The sequence below is a fragment of the Apteryx rowi genome, unplaced genomic scaffold (assembly GCF_003343035.1).
Source record: "Apteryx rowi isolate R43461 unplaced genomic scaffold, aptRow1 scaffold_74, whole genome shotgun sequence".
NCBI lineage: Eukaryota > Metazoa > Chordata > Aves > Apterygiformes > Apterygidae > Apteryx > Apteryx rowi.
In genome coordinates, this window is record NW_020451027.1 from 2,966,048 (window position 1) to 2,984,093 (window position 18,046).

Consider the following 18,046-nt stretch of genomic DNA (forward strand, 5'->3'; position numbering starts at 1 on the left):
CAGCTCAGCCACTTCTAAACAAAGATAAAATGCATTTAAATCTACTAGTGTAGGTATAGGCCCTGCTCCTGCATTTTTTCCATGTGAATCATCCAACAGATTTTTTGAGAAATCCACAAATGTATTTTCTTTTTTTTTGTCAAGTTGGACTACAAATCTTCAAAATTTCTTAGAGATAAATGATAGTTCTTTGGAGGTTAGAATTTGATAAATTACCTAAAGTACTCAGCTAGTACATTTTGTGGGTATGAAAAAAGAAAAATACATCTTTGGCTAAAACATACTGGTATCTGTATTGAAAAATTATTTAAATCTTTCCGCTTGCCTTTTTAGTCAGCAAGCCTCTTGTGATTCCATCAGGCAGTCTGATATACAGGCTGGTTATAGATAGGTATCAGATATTGTTAAAATAATCCAAAGCCATGGATTTTGAGCATCAGTGTGGACTGTAATGTCATCAGGATTGGCCAGGTACGGGTATATGCAAGGTCCTGTGTGTGAACACACTGTTTTTTTTAAATTACTTCAGAGTTTTTTTCCCCACATAGCTTAACTTGGCCTTGAGAAATATGAGGCTTGGACAGCCATTAAAAAAGAGTTATAATCAATTCCTTTTTCTAAAAGACAGTCAAATGTTAGACAGTGAAAGTAGTTATTTGTTTTAGCTCAAAAAGAAGAAAATGCACAGAAATAACATATGCTTCCCAAAACATATTCCTGAGTACATAAAGAAAGATTTTTCTGAATTTTTCTTTATAGAATCATTTTCTTCTTTACATTTCAGGAAATAAAAAGATATTGTTGCACTCAGCCCAGATAGTGTCTTGGTTTCAAAATACCTTTTACGAAAATGAGTTTTGAACATTGATTTAGTAATTATTTTTGAATAAAATTAATTTTTGTGAAGAGGAGAGGTAATTTCTTCGAATTTTCTATATAATTTCTTGGCAAACTAAGTCACTGATACAAAAACGTATGACAGTTTTGTCTGTGGATGATAAAGCATCTGTTCTACTGAAGCTCAGTTAAGAATGTAATGCAAACAGAAAATTCAAGTTACGATTGCAATGCGTCTTTTTATGAAATTTGGTCTCTCCTGTATTTGAATATACGCAAGCCTGTTTTCATGAGAATGGGGCAGTTATTTTCCAATTAACTTGCATGTTTTGCATAACATAGTAATTATTTTAGGAAATGATGCCATGGATTAATAACATTTTTGGTAATAACATGCATAAGCAAGATTAAAACTGTATAGCAGCTCCCAGTAGTATCATAGTGAGCAATTTCATGTACATATTACAAACCTCTGCTGTTAGGGCTTTATAATCCAGTGGTAATAAAATGCATTCTTTGCTGAAAATGATAAGAGTGACTTTCCATACCTGCAGTTTTTATTTCATGCATTTTTGGGAAATGTTTATCTAACTGGTTTTGTACTTTTTATTCTGCTGTTTATTTCTTAAATTAAAATTATGTAGTTGTTGCCTAATTCTATAGAAAAGAGCTACACACTGCCCTTTTTTTAATAACAAATTTATTAATGGAGCAAATCATCAGCTCTTATAAGTCAGTGCAGGCCAGGTGAAGCTGTTGGAACAATGTTGCTTTATAGAACAGAAGATAAGTGTGCATAAAATACATATGTGATAACGTACTTTTTTTTTTTTTTTTAAACCAATGGTTTCTCCAGTTCACGTTATTAGTAACACTAAGATACTTTGTGAAGAACCTGAGGCTCTAATTTGCTGAATACGCAGCAGAAGAATCCTCAGTTATGTATGCCAGTCGTAGTCATTCTCATTTGTTTGGAGGGAACAAAGATTTTCTCAAAAGCAGTTAGAGAGATTACCTAAAACGCATAATTTCTAATAACTTATACTATAAAGATGACAGTTGTTAGCCTATATCTGAATTTGTTCCCCAACTGAATTTGGGACCTGGATAGCACCTGTGCTATCCAGTGTCATTAGAAGGACCTCCTAATGTTCTTGCTAAATATCAGCAGAGTAGTTGGGTTGCACCATTTGTTTGAGTGTGAGGGAAGGGAAGGCAGATAGCAGAGTAGGACTGAATGATAGAGCACAAGTTTTATTTATGGCATGTACGTAAGTATAATCTGGGTGCAATTTGTGTTTAGCCCACAAACATATAAGGCCCTAGCCTAGATGAAGTGGATAGGAGGTACTAAAACTTTTTAGTATTGAGTTAGGAACAGGATCTGTGAGGACATGGGGTCTCCATTTCCCTTTTTTGGAAGTCTGCCCCCCACTGCCGAGAAACCCCAAGCCATGACGGTTTGCAGAGATAACTATCCAGTCTCACCAAGCCTTTGTTTTTGACAGTACAAACATAATGAAAACTTGTTTTCAGTCAGTCTGAGGTTCTTTACATCAATATTTTCCTGAGGGACATTGTTAATGAGAGCAGTTGGATAATCCATAGCGTGTACAGATTTTTCTAAAAGTGACTCCAGTCGTGGGCAGGTGAGAATTGCTACTTTTGCTCCAGAACTAGAACCAAATTGATGAGACCACATGAACTGATCCAGTAAAGCCTCTCTTTGTGCCACAGAAAGTCAATCTTTTAATCAGGCAGTACCTCATTAAGGCTCAGATACAAGAGCAAATTAGTGCAATGTAAGAAACTATTGCATGTCAGGTGATCTGTGTAACTTTACATGTAAATGCCTTCCATTTTTTTTAGTGATTATTTTTATTTAGTTTTTCTCTATGCTCCTTAGTATTTCATTTCCCACTGAGTTGCTTAAACAAGCCTATCCATAGCTCACTTCACTGGAGAGAATATTTTTAGTGATCTCACAGTTCTCACCCATGAAGGAGTGTTGGACAGCAAATTTTGGAATTGTATATGAGGAACTATGATGTATATAAAAAGTTCAATTTCTGTCTGTAAGGTGTGATTCTTGACATTATTCAATTGTTTTCTGATAGTAACTGCAGACAGTTTGTGTACTACTGTAAGATTAACATTCTGTTAATACTTGTGTAACTTGCTTGCCTCTCATGGTTTCATGGTGAATCTTTTTTTCTGTTTTTTTTTTTTTCCCCGTAATGCAGAGGCAGATTGGTATTAATTCATCTGTTGCGTTTTGTAGACTTAAAATTTTAATGGTTTCTTTTACTTCCCAGTGCTGGCACTGCTTTATCTCGCTCTGTCAGTATGAAGCATTAATGTATTCAAATATGTATCGAGCTTGCAGTTTGATAAGAAGTTTCTTTGTCAAATGTCAGAACACCTTCACCAGGGGAAGAAACAGAAGATTATAAAAAAACATGATAAATTAGCTTGACTAGTTCAGTTTATATGTACTGCAGGGGGTCTCATTCAATAAGCTTTGTGTGGATATTTGTGTAGCAATTGTTTTATTTTGAGTTTATATTTCCTTGTCTTACATTGGAAATGAAAAGTTTCCTATCTTGAGTGAAGCAGGACAGTAGGTAGGTGGGTTCCAAATGCCCCCAGGGAAGGGCTTTGGAAGCGGGTTCAGAGCTGAGACTGGTCTTGTCTTTAGGGCATTTGCATTGCAGTGTGGTCCTGTAACTCTGGCCCTTATGATAGCCGTGGAGAGAATATTCCCCAGAATGGCATTTTAAAACCGTTGCAGTTCTAGAGACGGACAACCTTTAGAACATTGGTTTCAAGTTAGACATGCAGGCAAGCTGGTTAGCCAGCCTTACACATCCTGCCGCTCATATTTGCCATGGTTAGGAACAGTCTCCCATATTTTGTAGTCTTTTTAACACAGAGTAAAAAAATAATATTTTTTTCTGGCTAATAATTTAAAGATCATCTATGTGTGTACACATTTAATACGAACTTAAACAGTGAAAGTTAACTACAGACTCAAAAGTGTGCAAAATTTTTAAATACCTATTTTTTGCTGTACAAATGTTTTTGTAGTTGATATTTCAAAAAATAATTGATCTTTCCTTTTTTTTCCTCTTCAGTGCACCAATGCCATATCTAATTGGTGTCCACTTAAGCTTAATAGAGGTGAGTAGGTTTCAGACTGTCTTTGTTTGCAGCATATGTCTGAGTATTGATAAGTATGAGAAGTGTGTACCATAAATAATATTTTTAATGGAAAAGCTTTAGAAAGAATCCCTCATATTTGCCATACAGAATTACAGAATTTAAGCTTCAGAAGCTTTGCTAAGTAAAAGGCTCCCTTTGAAATCTTACTTTTGAAGCATTTTTTACTGACATGCAAGCCCTAAATCATGATTTGTTTCTGATTCTATTTCCTAGCTCAGAGGTGTTTCTACCTTCCTTAAATGGTTCAAAAACAATTCAAATTTTCCTAGTAACAAGAGTAATTAAAACTCTTTTGCAGTACTCATCACTCAAAAGTCAACATCATTCTGATTTCCCAACTAATTTATGTTCCTGCCCTGAAAATCTGGGTCTAACACTCAGCCTGTGATAACAGTCATAACAGTAATTTTTGCCAGAAAGCAAGAGGTAGCTTTTTCAGGTTTAAAAATACAGTAAAACAATAAAATCCTACCTGAGCAGTGTGTAAGTAGCTAGGTCATAAGAAATTGCTTTGTATCTTTCCATAACCATTAAAAGACCTAATTGGCCCTGTGTGTGTAGTCTGATTATCATGCAAAATAGATAATTGATTCAGGAGCTTTATTTGGTTTAAATTTCTGCGGAAGTGATTTCTGAGGAGATGAAAGCTGTTTCTGCTAAGCTGTTGAGGTAGGTTCTCCCCCTGTTCTGGGCCACTAGCACTTTTCTGTTTCCAAAAAAGAATCTTCTGTCATCTGTATTTCTGAACTCTAGGCATAGCCTTCTGTTCTCTTAAGGCAAGTTCTTATGATCTGCACACCTTGATCTTACTATCTTGACTAGGATCTTTTTCCTTATTCCATCAGAAAATGAGGAAACAGAAAGGCTTAGCCTAAAAATGAAGTCCCTGAATTCCTTCTGGAATTATTTCCTGGACCATAATATTATCTATTATTTCAGGATCACCTAGAAAAGAGTTCTGTCATTTTTCCTGAAAGGAACAAATTATTTAATTCTTATCTGCTAGTCAACTACATTCATGAAAGACTCTTTCATCTGTTCTTCTGTAATACTTAGTAGACATCGTGTAGCTGGAACTTGCATAAATCTGCAAATCCTACTTAGTTTGCTCTGTTTTTTTTTTCCTTTTGATTATATGATTAATATCATATCTGATTTTCACAGATATAAGATGAAACATTGTGATAAGGAATCTATAGTTCTAGTATTTTTTAAACTGTTTTACGTAATTCATGGTTTTCAAGAATTCATTTCTTGACTGCACTTATATTTCAGAGGTTACCCATATAACTTCACTGTTTGCTGAAGAGAGTTTTTAAAAGCTTCTTTGAGTCCTGTAGCTAATCCACAAATCCTACACCTAAGGCACAAAGATGTTGTCTTTGTCATTATTATCCTTTGTAAAATCATAATTTCTAATCTAGCACTTTGTAATAAAAATGTACTTTAGGAGGGTACCACAGTAAAATGCTTTTACACTGTTGTTTTTTTCTTCAACAGAGAGTAAAAAATAGATCACTGGAAGATGTGGTTTTGCTAAATGTTGACACAAACACTCTAGAAACCCCTTTTAATGACCTGAACAACCTACCTAGTGAAGTGGTGAGTCCTACGGATATTTCATGGGTTTTCTTTATTATCTATTTGCTTGAATTACTAGTAGTTATTTTTGCCTGGTTTTGCTAACTGCAGTAAAAGGAATAAGGGGAAAGAAAAGCGCCAGCTGTAGCCTCCCATATTTGAAATTTTTACTTTTTTGACAGGTGAAGAGATGTTGAATGGAATATCATATTCCTTATTGTAAAAGTAGGATCATAATTATAAAGCTAGCTGCATTCATTAGGCATAGCTGCTTTAAACGCAAGAGTCTCTTCATCTCATCTTAATCATTATATTACAAAGTAGGCATTTCTGTCTGCCTAGTGGCGTGTCTTGCAAAAGAACGAGAGAATTTTTGAAGGCAAAAAGAAGAAGGGGGCCAATTATYGGCTTCTGCTTCCCTGCCACCTGCCAGCGCTTTCCTTTTAATTAATGATCTGATGGCACTGGTCAATATAATAAGAAATGCTTGTACAGTTGGGGTCAGAAAATTCAGGCTTTGATCTTCTTCAACTTTCTGAAACATTTATTTGTTTTCTCTAAATTATTTCAGTTTTATTTTAATCTCTTCTATCCTGCTGAGGGCTGCATGAATGAAAACCTATACTGTTTGTCATTTGCTTTGGCAGAGCAAAGACTGCTTACTTAGAATTCTATTTGTAAATTAAACTGCAAACCCAGTTTGTCATAAAAGACATCTGATCCTTTTGAAATGACGAAAACTGTCTTTTGTCTGTAAAGGATGATAAATTAAGTGCCAGTTCTTTCTGGACTTTGATCTTGCAGAGGGTCCTCCCCCGCCTTTTTTTTTCCTGTTGCCTATAGGGGAACATATTCTGTATATCATTTTGAATAGTCAAAAAATTCACTTATCTTGTTTTTCCCAGTAGAGCACTAAAAGAATATCCTTGTGAAACCACTGTTTTGATTATTAACTTATAGATGCTCAAGCTATCAGAAATTGTTGTCAGCACAAAGAATTTTATATCAAAATGTGAAATCAAAGAATTACATTTTCTGAAAGTGTAAATTGTAAAAACAAACTGTCTTAAAGTAAGGCAGTGCACTGACATACCGTGTCCTTTGCTTTTGTTGGTACTTGGGGTGTGTGTGTGTGTGTGTGTGTGTGTATACATGTGTATATACATGTGTATACACACACATATATATATGTGCACCTACACATACATACATATTTGTGTGTGTGTGTGTGTATAGAGATCTATCTATCTCTGCACACACACACACATATAACAAACCAAAATCTTGATGATTATATTAATGTCAGTTCCCTTTGATTATAATAGTGTTAAAATCTATAGTTTTTATACATCATCTGGTCATCATTCTCTTCAGTATCATTCGTAGTTCAGAAAAGGAAAAGAACTTGTCTATATATAAATTATTTTGATGTTATGTGCTTTTATGTTATTGTGTGAAAAAGTGTACACACACTTATACATGTGTATATACAAAAAGTTTAAATGTACTCTGTACTAGAACAGTATAACAAGTTCAGTAAAAAAAATAATCATTTTCTGATGTGTCAGTAATTTTAGCTGACCTTGCATTCAGTGGAAAAGGTTGAGGTTATAATGTCATGGAGGTACACACTTCTTGTCAAATGATAGCTAGATATAGAATTAAGAATTAGATATCATCTTCCATAACATACTAGAGTTCTTTCTGGAGGACTTTTGAACAGTAAAAATGGATATTTGTGCAATGAGAGGGACGTCTCTTGTATTTTAGAGATGCTTATCAAAATGATCTCTAATCGAGTAGGCTAGCATGAAGAAAATAGAGGTTACGGATATTCATACATTTCAAAAGTATATTCTCTCCCAGGATATATACATATTATTACTATTAATGTTAATGAATGTTATCCAAGTGTGTAGACTGTACAGTAGATTTAAAATATTTTATTATGTGTTCCTGTATGGAACACAACAGAACAACTGTGTTTTATACAGTGTAGTTGCAGAATTTTATTTGAGGATTTTATAATGAAAAAAGCTTTAAATGTGAATATCCCCATTTCTTTCTTACGTCAATCTGTAAAACACTTTAATTAAAGCAGTTTAAAGAAAAACATATACAAATACAGGTGAAAAACCTGGAAACAAAAGACACAGACAATGCCCATGTCTTGGCAAATAAAATGACAGCATGTTTGTCCTCCTCTTGCACTCATCAGGGACAATGCAACTGCTAACATCTGGGTTAAAACGTATAAAATATAGGACCATAGAACAAAAATGGTAGGTTAAACTTAAAACATAAAAACAAGTGTCAAAGGTGAAGAATTTAAACCTATATAAATAAGACTTTTAAGCATACGTACGAAGGTAATAAGACATGATCTAAAAATATAATAAGCAGGAGTAGCATTGAAGGGTGTTAAAATAGAATGAAGTACTGAAAATGTAAAAGAAGACTTAACCATCCCTTTGAAAAACACATTCCTGATAGATTAACAGCCTAACAAAACAAATGCAATATTTTCAAAGGGTATTCCAGAACTGTTTCTTCTGTCTGAAGCAAATTGAATAATTACTTTCCTGATCAATAAGCCTGATGATAATGTTCTCAGTGCGTAGGTATATAATAGTTTACCCATGTGTAGCAATATGTGTATTAAAATGCTCCAATTTTGAATTTTTCATGATAAATTTAAGGTTGAAAAACATCGCTATATGATATTGTGTAATAAACTCTATAATAAATTAACTGAGATTTAAAAGGTGTTTTAAATCATTCACTTAAGTATTTAAATTATAGTTACAGGCTAGATGACTTTCTGTGCATGTGAACTCTATTATTCTGTCAGACTGACCAGTGGTCTTGACTGTTCGAAGGTCAGTGGTCACAGTTGTCCTGAATTACCAGTCCTTTTTTCCTGTGGACCCTCTGCTGCGTTGCATGCTGTAATCTTCTTAATGGCTTCATTCCAATATTCACACATAATATTTTAGATTTATTGACTGTTAGAAATACTACCATGCCAGTAGCAGTTCCGCTACTCCTAAGGTATTTAAAATTGGAAAAATAAATCAGCGCAAGACTTTCAGGAATCCTTTGTTTTCTTAGAGGAGGGGAAAAAAACCTCTTTTTCCTCTCTTCTGACAAGAACACTTGTTTTTAGATTTCATCATTTCACTGTGGATTTGTCTATTATTTTTTAATAAAAAAATGAAAATAAGTAGCTATTTCTGTGGGCGTAAATTTCCTAATACAATAATACTTAGGTCACCACTTCAATAGTGTAAGACGGTAGAAAAAGAGTTTTTACTGACGTTTATAAATCAGCATATACTATAGACACTTACAAATTCATAAACTTTGAGCCTGATCCTGCAATGCCTACTTGCAGTCCGCTCTGGCAAAAAGATTACAATCCTATGTTCAAAGTTGAACACTTTCATAAAAACTTGGAGGACTGAGGGCATCACCTTTAGCAACCAAGTCTTATTTGTTTCAGAGAAGACTTTAAGTAGTACTTTTATAAGTATGATCTTCCAAAAACAATAGTCTCTGTAGGTTTATAGCATCTTCTGTATTTGTTAAATATTATTAATAGTAAAATCAACATAGCAGTTGAAAGATGCATAGCCTTTATAGCATATAGTGCATACACACTGGAGAGACAACATAGAATCCAAATTCTTTTGGAGTTTTAGGTTAGATTCTTTAAGTCGCAGTATTTTAACGCCATAAATTGGGTGTACAAATATTGCTGCCCCAAAAGTAGCATTTAAGAAGTAGGCTGTAATTCATTTAGAAATTCAAACAGTCGCTTTATAAAATAATTACTGGGAGTGCAAACCACTTCTGAAAATACAACGATTAGTGGTGTTGTAAAGAAGTTATGGTCAATGTTTAACGTTGCAACTGATAAAATTTGTTGTAAAATTAAAATATCTGAATTTATAATGTTTTTCAATCAGAAAATAGACAAAAATATTACTAATATTTTAGAAACAGAAAGTAGTTAGCAGTATTGGTGGTATTACGAGGCAATTGTTTGTTGAACAAATCTTTACAGTCGTTTGAGATTCTGTTGAACCTTGATATAATTTTAGAAGGTAGAATATCTGATTTAAAAATACTACTGGTTTTGAAAATATTTGTATTTAAGTAGATGTTTTAATCTCAGTGAATATTTTGGTTAAATGCTGGCAGCCTAGCTGAGATAGTTGACATAATCTATACACAAAAAATTCAGCTATGTGGAAGCTTTTTCATTAACAATACTGATTTAAATAGTACCAGGTTCCATTTTGTTGTGAGGTTTTTATGTTACCCTTCTGTGCCTTCCTCTCTCTCTCTCGCTTTTGAGAGTGAGCTTGCTTTTATAGTGCTCTGATTTAGTGGAGAACAATGAAAAGTACTTTAAAGCATAACAACTCCCATTGATACCAGGGAAATGGCTGGATATCTTTCTTCGGAGATCTGATAGTCTCTGGGGTTTGCATGTACGAAAATATTAAGGATGGTTCTGCAGTCCTTAGGGGACAAATCTTTTGACTTCTGCAAGAAGAGAACATGGGTGGGCAGGCAAGGGAGCACAAGTGTGTCGGCCAGGACTCCCATGTGGTGACTGGGGCTCTGGGGAGCATCTCGGAGAGCAACTGCGCGTAGCCTCCACGTAGCCATAGAAAGTGCTTGTTTCCTATGAGTCCTTTTGACCTTTGCATTTGTTTTATCATTTTTCCTCTCCCTCCCCTCCACCCCACATTATCTTAGTAGGCTTTTTCTCAAGAACACTGTGCTACTAGCACTTTCACAGAATAATCTAAGAGAGCTCTCCCTGTCTTTTAGCATGGCCTCTTGAGAGAGGCAGAAGTTGGAGGAACTTTCTCTGAACTCCAGCATGGCCTTTCTGAAGCAAGAACTCCCTCCAGGATGGCAGCATGTTATCGCATCTCCTGACTGTGTTAAAACATGATTAAACCATGGAGTATGTAGCATTCTTGCACGTATTTGTGCCGGAGCATCCCCACCTTCAAGTTGACAGTCTGTTGGGATGCTCTTAATGTTGTTGAACCAATAACGTATCAAAAAATGCTGTCCATACTGCAGTGGAGTGGGTGATTTGTTCCTTTCTGTTACTCTTTTAAAATGAATTTGGCTAAAGCATCCTGATTAACTGATTTATTTTAGGGTACATAGAGCCTGCCAGATCTGAAAAAATCAGAATATCCCATTTTCCTTCACATCCCTCACTTTATCCTCTAATTTTTCTACATCTCCTTCATCTCCTTTTATCTTCTCTTATAATCTGCCATAGTTTCCCCAACTCATCCTTTTTCAGTGCACACCACAGTATCTTTTTTTTTCCCCCAATAAAAATATACCAAGTCCTGTTCCTTGGTCCTTTTGCTTATGTGTGTGTTGTGTCCTTAACTCCAAAAATGAAGCATGGAGGAGTGTTGATCAACTATTTATCTATCTGTAAAGAAAAATATTAATACTGATTATCATAGAATATAGTTATGCATAAGTTGAAATGATGATGCCTCCTTTGTAATAAATTGTCTTTTTTATTTTTATTAGTTYCATTAATACTTGACCATCAAAAGCTTTATTGAAATTGTGTTACCAACCAGGAGCATGTAAACTATTCATGTTGGTAGAGCACGGGGCTACGCTGGGGTAGGAGACTTGCCTCATAGGCAATTTGCAGAGAGATTTGATTCAGTCACCAGGGAAACTGAAACCAGAATGTAATAGATGGGTTGCTGCAAAATTATGTCAGCTGAGTAGGGCATTAGTGCATCTTTTGTTTGAACGTCCGTGTAGCTGAATGTCAAGAATGGTCATGTGTTCCCACTTCATTGTGGGACTGTATGGTGGAGCTGTAGTTTTTTATTTAATGGGAAATCGGTCCTAAAAATAATGATAGTCAGGCCCTGTTCTACAATATATATAAGCCCATGGTTATCTTAAATCAAGAACAATACAACTGGTTTTAAGTCTAATAATAAGGTAACTTGGATTGAACATAGACATGCACATTCTTTTAAAAGATTTTCTCAAATATTTTTTCATTTGATCATATCGCAACATTTGACGTACGTCTTTGGGAAGCTTGAGTTATTTAATCCATGACTTGGTAATTGAAAAATATTTTCAATTACATTTTGCAAGTAAAATTTCAATTTTCTTTTTTGCATTTTTAACCAAAATATTGAGTTTATTTTCCTTTTTTCTGTGTTTAAAACAGAACTAAACATGGGGCCTTTTTAAAAAAAGTTATTGAATTCTAAAACTGTTCAATTTCACAATAGTCTTTTTTAAGGAAAATACACAAGTGCAATATTTTCTGATAGTGTCCTTTTTGGGGGGGGGGGTAAAACAAAATCCTGGTGTACAGAGAAGTTATGAGATTATATTATAGGACTTGATTATAAAAGTTGTCTTTTTTCACATCATTATTTACACTGTGTAATTTACAAGAATTTCTAACTACAAGAGAGAATTTTCTACCTAGAAAATAGAAATCTACTTTAAGGGGGGGAAGGTAGTTTGTTCATCATGACAAAGATAACTGATTTTAATTTTGACAGTTCTTTTTTTGACCTCGTGTTGTTTTTGCTTTAGAGAAACTGAGGTAACATTGATGGGCAGATTTCAATTATACAGAGGACATATACATTTATTTCCCCTGGAATTAAACCTTATTTTTAATAACTTTAATAATACACTACAGAACAAAGAAAGTAAAATGACTAGCATTTATTTTTTTAACCTTGAACTGCTTAACTGGTTTTTATACTCTGAATTGTACTTTTTTTTTCTTTTGAGGTGGAAGGAAAAAACGTAAATGAGCATTGGTGTATGCTTTCCGTGGGCTAAACGAATCAGACTGTAAACTTTTATCTAGATCTATGGAGCTTGGATATAAATTGAAAAGATCACAGCTATGGGGAAAAGACCTATACTGTAAAGGCCTTTCTGCATAGATTATGAACATCATAACTCAATAATTTTTTTTCAAAACTATAGTTATAATTGGACCCAATGGGGGTCTCTCTCTTTGATCAGATCACAGTAACTGTGACTTTACACTGGAAAATGTCACTACTGTGAAGGTTTATCACCTGTAGAGCTGGTCTTTTCTCTGATGCCATGTTCAGTTCTCATTAGCATTATTCAAAGTTTAGTTGTTAATTAGGTTGACACTTCAATTACAATCATCATCTACAAGAGCAGTCATGACTGCTTGCATAAAGAAACAAAAAGATACTCACTCTTGCATACATTTCTAAAAGAATGAAAGTTGATTTGGTAGTATTTTGTGCTTATAATGTTCTGCTTAAAGAGTTACTTTAAATAAATGTTACCTTGAATAATATTTAGTGACTTAAATATTGCTTGTTTGGGTATATTACAATGCAGAGGGATGCAGAAACATATATTCAAAATAATTAGAGTTGACTTATTTCTCCAGATGTCCATCATGATCAAAATTAGGAGGAGAGAATAAACTATACATGGGTATTATTCCACACATCTTTAAACAGTACTGTAATAATTCCAGAGTTATATAATTTTTCTCCAAAGCATTCTTAACAAAATAATGGCCATGTAAATTAATTTCTCATTCTTTTCAGTTCTGTATAATCAGTGATTGCTGTTTGAAAAATAAAAAACCAGACCTCCTTAAAAAGAAGTGGAGCACTAAAATACAAAATTATTTTTTTAATGCAGCTGCCTTGTAAGCATGTTGTTTTTCCCCATTCACGTATTTTATGCGTGAGGACAATTCTAAAGACCATGTACCACTGACCTAGCACAAACTTTTCTCAGCTAGTCAACAGTGGTAGCAGCTAATCCCATGGTGCATGAGAAATGGTGTATAATAGTAATTTGGCATTAAAAAAATCCTTAAAAATGAGTAGTATGTGAGCATGAGGAGTCCTTAAAAATATGCCTTCATAGCATAAATGAAAAATGTCCAACTGGCTTCATTCAACACAAGTAGGTACATGTTATGATTGAAAAAATCTGCAAAAAAGCGGCTCACAAGCAGTTTATTGTAAAATAATTAAGCTTATTTATGTCAAGAGGCCTTGGGAAAAAAAAGAGAGCATAAACCAATTTGCATTAGCACTCTACCATCATCCCCTGCTTTCATTTCAATTAACAGACCAGCAGGTGCTCTTTGCAGTTAAAAAGATAAGCTATCAAGAAGGAGGATGAATTTTTGGCTGACCTGTAGACACCAGGGTTTGCCTGCTGATTGGGTTCATACCTCGCTGTACCAATTTCTGAGGTGTTAATTTAACTGTTCCACTCTGTCATGCAGGTCTCGGCCTTGAAAAATAAACTGAAAAAGCAGTCTACAGCTACGGGTGATGGAGTAGCGAAGGCCTTTCTTCGGGCACAGGCAGCGCTGTTTGGATCCTACAGAGATGCACTAAGATACAAACCAGTAAGACCTCTTCTTTAATTCTTTTTTCCTTAATTTGTAAGAACACAGACTCATTCTTTTGCAAGAAAAATACATAGTGCTTTATCCCAATCATCTGAAGCATTTCAAGGAAAAGATTTTAAATTTTACTCCAAGCTGATGATAAATTGGCAGTTTAGAAGACACTTTCACCTCCTGATGGTTAGTTGTACTGAAAAATAAATGCATGTCCATAGTCAGCTACTTTCTTATTTATATCACTAATTATGATATACTAAATATAAAATTGGATTGTATTAAGGAAATTACTTACACAGCTCACCTTACTTAATGAAGTGAAGAACTGAAGAGTCCATTTGGAGTCTTAATCATTTCTCCCCATATAGCTCTCAAGACTGTACTTTCTTTGAGGCCAGAAGTTTTTTATTTCCTAGTAGTAGCTAGAGATGATGAATCAAGCATGCATCTTTTCTATAATACACTTATTTTGATTTCACTGAAAAGTTGGAAGGAATGAAAACCCAATCTGTCTCATCACAACTTCAGAATTTGTATTTCCAAGGTTTTGCTGGTACTTGGTAGATTAAGATGTTACAGGCTTTCATCCTTTCTGATTTATGAGGGTCAGTGGCACATATTGAGCCTATTAGAGATAAAATAACTTACCAGATACTATTGAGAGATTCATTTCAACTGTGAGCCTAAAATAATTTCTTATGATATTTGCAGACTACTGATACTGAGTTCCATTTGATGAAACGCATTGAGATGACATTGACTGATTGAGCTTCTCACGATCTGATATTTTTAATGTTCATTTCTAAATTCAGACTGTTTGATGGTCTGGATTCAGAATAGTTAAGATAAATACTGATATTTGATAAGCGAAGATGATCCTTGGTGGAGTTGGTAAATACATAAAACTGGTGTGTGTGTGCATGCACACATGTGTGCACGCGCGTTGCAGGCAGGGAGGTGTTTTCAGTTCTTGGGTGAGGAACTATGCTGCATTCCTTGACAGAAATGGATAGGATGGTTTATTAATTCCAGATAAGGCCTTTTCCTAGAAGAAAGATACTGAAAGACAGTATGGGAGGGTCTTTCTTCTACCCAAGCAGTTCTCTTACAAGTAGTCTTTTTGGCCATGAGCATTTTAAACACTAGCTGTCTATGCAATTGACAACCATTTTTATTGAGATGCAAAGTAACCCATGCAGGAATGAGGAAGTGTTTTAGGGTTTAGTCCAAGTATTTGTGTTTAGCAGTCATTATAGTTCTCATTTGATATGGAAAGCTAGGTTGTGTAGTATATTGAAATGACCGTACCTAATTTCAAAATCTCTAGAGTCCAACACAGTATGAATTTCATTAATAGATCATTTCAACAAAACGGATAGTTGTTTGTTCCATACTGGCATCACCTAATGTTGCTTCAGAAGGGGTTATCTGATTTGTCCCTTAGTCGGAAGGGACAGGGACCAGAGGACACTGGTCAGTGTCAGCTCATGGCAGTTTGCATTAAGAGCTGTTAAGACAGTAAGTGTCTTAATCTACATGTGATATATGTGAACAGAATGATGTCACTTTGGCTGATGTCCTTAAACTCTGTTCTGGTCAGAAATAGGCTGGAGTCAGTTCTTTGTGTTTTGGTAAGCTTGAACCAAATGTGCGAGCACCTCCAGGTTTCTGGTTAGTGTCTCTGTTGAAGTCATCTCTGTTTTTAACTTGCTGCTTTCCATTGCAGTTTATCTGCAGCCATATCTGATATCTGCATTTCCGCTGTATTGAGACTAATGCACCGTGTGTCATTTCAGATGGCAAACATTTGTCAGTGACCTTTACAGGCTTTCTTTCTGTGTTATTTTTCTTTTGAATATTACTTTTTTTGACTCCACTGGTTGCATATAAGAGAAGATATTTATCATTACATAATCATTGTAGCCTGATGGTTTATATAAGGTATGTTATTTCAGAATATCTTAACAGGCAGAAGCCTGCTGGCAAATATCAGCAAATCTTGGATTGGTATCACTTGTCCAAAGACTAAGCTTGGAAAAAAAAAAAAAAAATCCAGAATGTGACAGTTATTTCGAGTGTAAATATTCATTGTACTTACTTTCAGCTACATTCATATTATTTTAACAAATGTAATATTTTATAGGATTTTTATTGGGATAGAAAGTATTATTAGAAGCTGAATTTCCTTCAGATAATTAGTGACTGAGATGAATTATCCCATAATGGTTTGATTCATCTTATATGAGCCATTTGAATTCAGTTTAATGCTTGTGAATTTGGTGGTTCAAAAAATCAAATCACATATGACTGTATTAGCACCATTTGTTAGGAGTCTCATGTGAATTGGTCTTGCAAACAAAGTTTGTTGTCCTTTGTTTTGGAGTCCATGATGGTAGGTCTAATAAGGAAATCTAAACCAAAGTTATGGACTCAAATAGTATTCATGTAGAAACTTTGTAGAAGTATACTTAAGTGAGATTATTTTCTATATACTTTTGAAATACTTTTGCTGTGAATAAGCTGGTCATATTTTAAGGATCAAGACCTGAGAGGTTTTGGGCCATCAATTTTAGGGTCGCAAACATCTTTACAAAAATAAAATAATATGTTTGTGTAGTTATTGCTTGCTTGGAAGTAGAAAAATATGTTTAAGTGAACTATTTTCCCTGCAACAGTGTTCTGAATGATTTTAAGTTGAAACATAAAACAACTGTCATTAATATTCACATTGAGTAAAGAACAGCTTTGATAGCGTCTGTACTCATCCAACACTTCTCTTCACTCCAAACGCTGTTCATCACACTGAACACTCGTTCTGTGCAACTGTTTGTTTTGAGCATAGGACAGATTCTCCTTGATATAGCAATATGTCTTGAAAAAACGTCTAGCAATTATTGAAAAAAATATGATTGGTGAAATGGAAAATGGGAAGCTTCAGGGGTCTTGAAAGGAGTTCATGGAACTCCAAAAGACCATATGGAAAATTTGACTACTCTAATACAGACAGGAAATAAGACACGTAATTGATAAAGGTGATCATAATTTTTATGCAATAAATGATAATGAAAAATATTAATCCAGTAAAAGTTTCCAAGAAAAGTGGAACTAGTTGTTTTGTATGATTTAATCATGGTACTGAATTAAAGAAAAGAAACAGTCAAGCTGATATAACTTCCAAATGTATTTTTTAAATAATAGACAAAAGCTACATTTACGTTAGCAGGTAGCATTGTGTAATAGGACTGGATCCGTAAAGTGAAACAGTACAGTTGGTGCTGAGGACCTGACATGGACAACGTGTGCATTTCCTGGGTTATTCTTTGGTTCTTATTCAAGTCTGGTGTTGTGTGTGCTGAACACTCGTGACCAGCGGGAGCTCATTTTCTGGTGTAGTTTAATCCAAAAGGAAACCAGTGCATGCATGGTAGGTGGGGATGACTGCAAAATTTGCTTTAGGAAAGCTCAACACTGATCTACTCTAAAATGGTCATGTAGATGCAATAAGTGATATGTATGTGCAAATACTCTCCCCCTTCTCATTTTTCCCCTTAAATTCTCCAACTGTGAATGTAGAGATTCCATTCCAATCTTTTATAACCTACTTTATTTTACCACCTCTCCGAGATTTTGATAGTGAARAGAAAAAGAAAGTAAAACAAATTTTCATCTTTGCTTACTTTTTCACTGTCATTTGATGAATGACCAAAAATAATGAATGTATTCCAAACTAAATTTTGTCCCTAGAATAGTGACTTATAATATCTTTGTATATGGTCTCATTCCTGTAGAGGACTGCAATCCAGTTTGATGCTTTGAGCCAGACACTTTCTGCCAGGGGAATTTGCATCAACTTTGGGGAGTCTCCAGTGGTGTGGAGCTTTTGTAACAGCAGTGAGGCTGTTCCAGCTCTTTGCTGTCAGCTCTTTGCTTTGTATAGGAAGGAAAGGGGTC

The 18,046-nt window shown here is 34.7% G+C and overlaps 1 protein-coding gene across 2 annotated transcripts in view; it reads left to right on the top strand.

Moving 5' to 3' along the window:
• DENND1B (DENN domain containing 1B) overlaps positions 1-18,046 on the top strand; it is a 161,251-nt gene that overhangs the window by 97,830 nt on the left and 45,375 nt on the right. For both annotated transcript variants that reach the window (XM_026087854.1, XM_026087855.1), the window contains 3 exons: positions 3,972-4,017; positions 5,560-5,661; positions 13,973-14,098. In XM_026087854.1, coding sequence (XP_025943639.1) covers positions 3,972-4,017; positions 5,560-5,661; positions 13,973-14,098 — 274 coding nt within the window. The remainder of the gene's footprint in view (positions 1-3,971; positions 4,018-5,559; positions 5,662-13,972; positions 14,099-18,046) is intronic.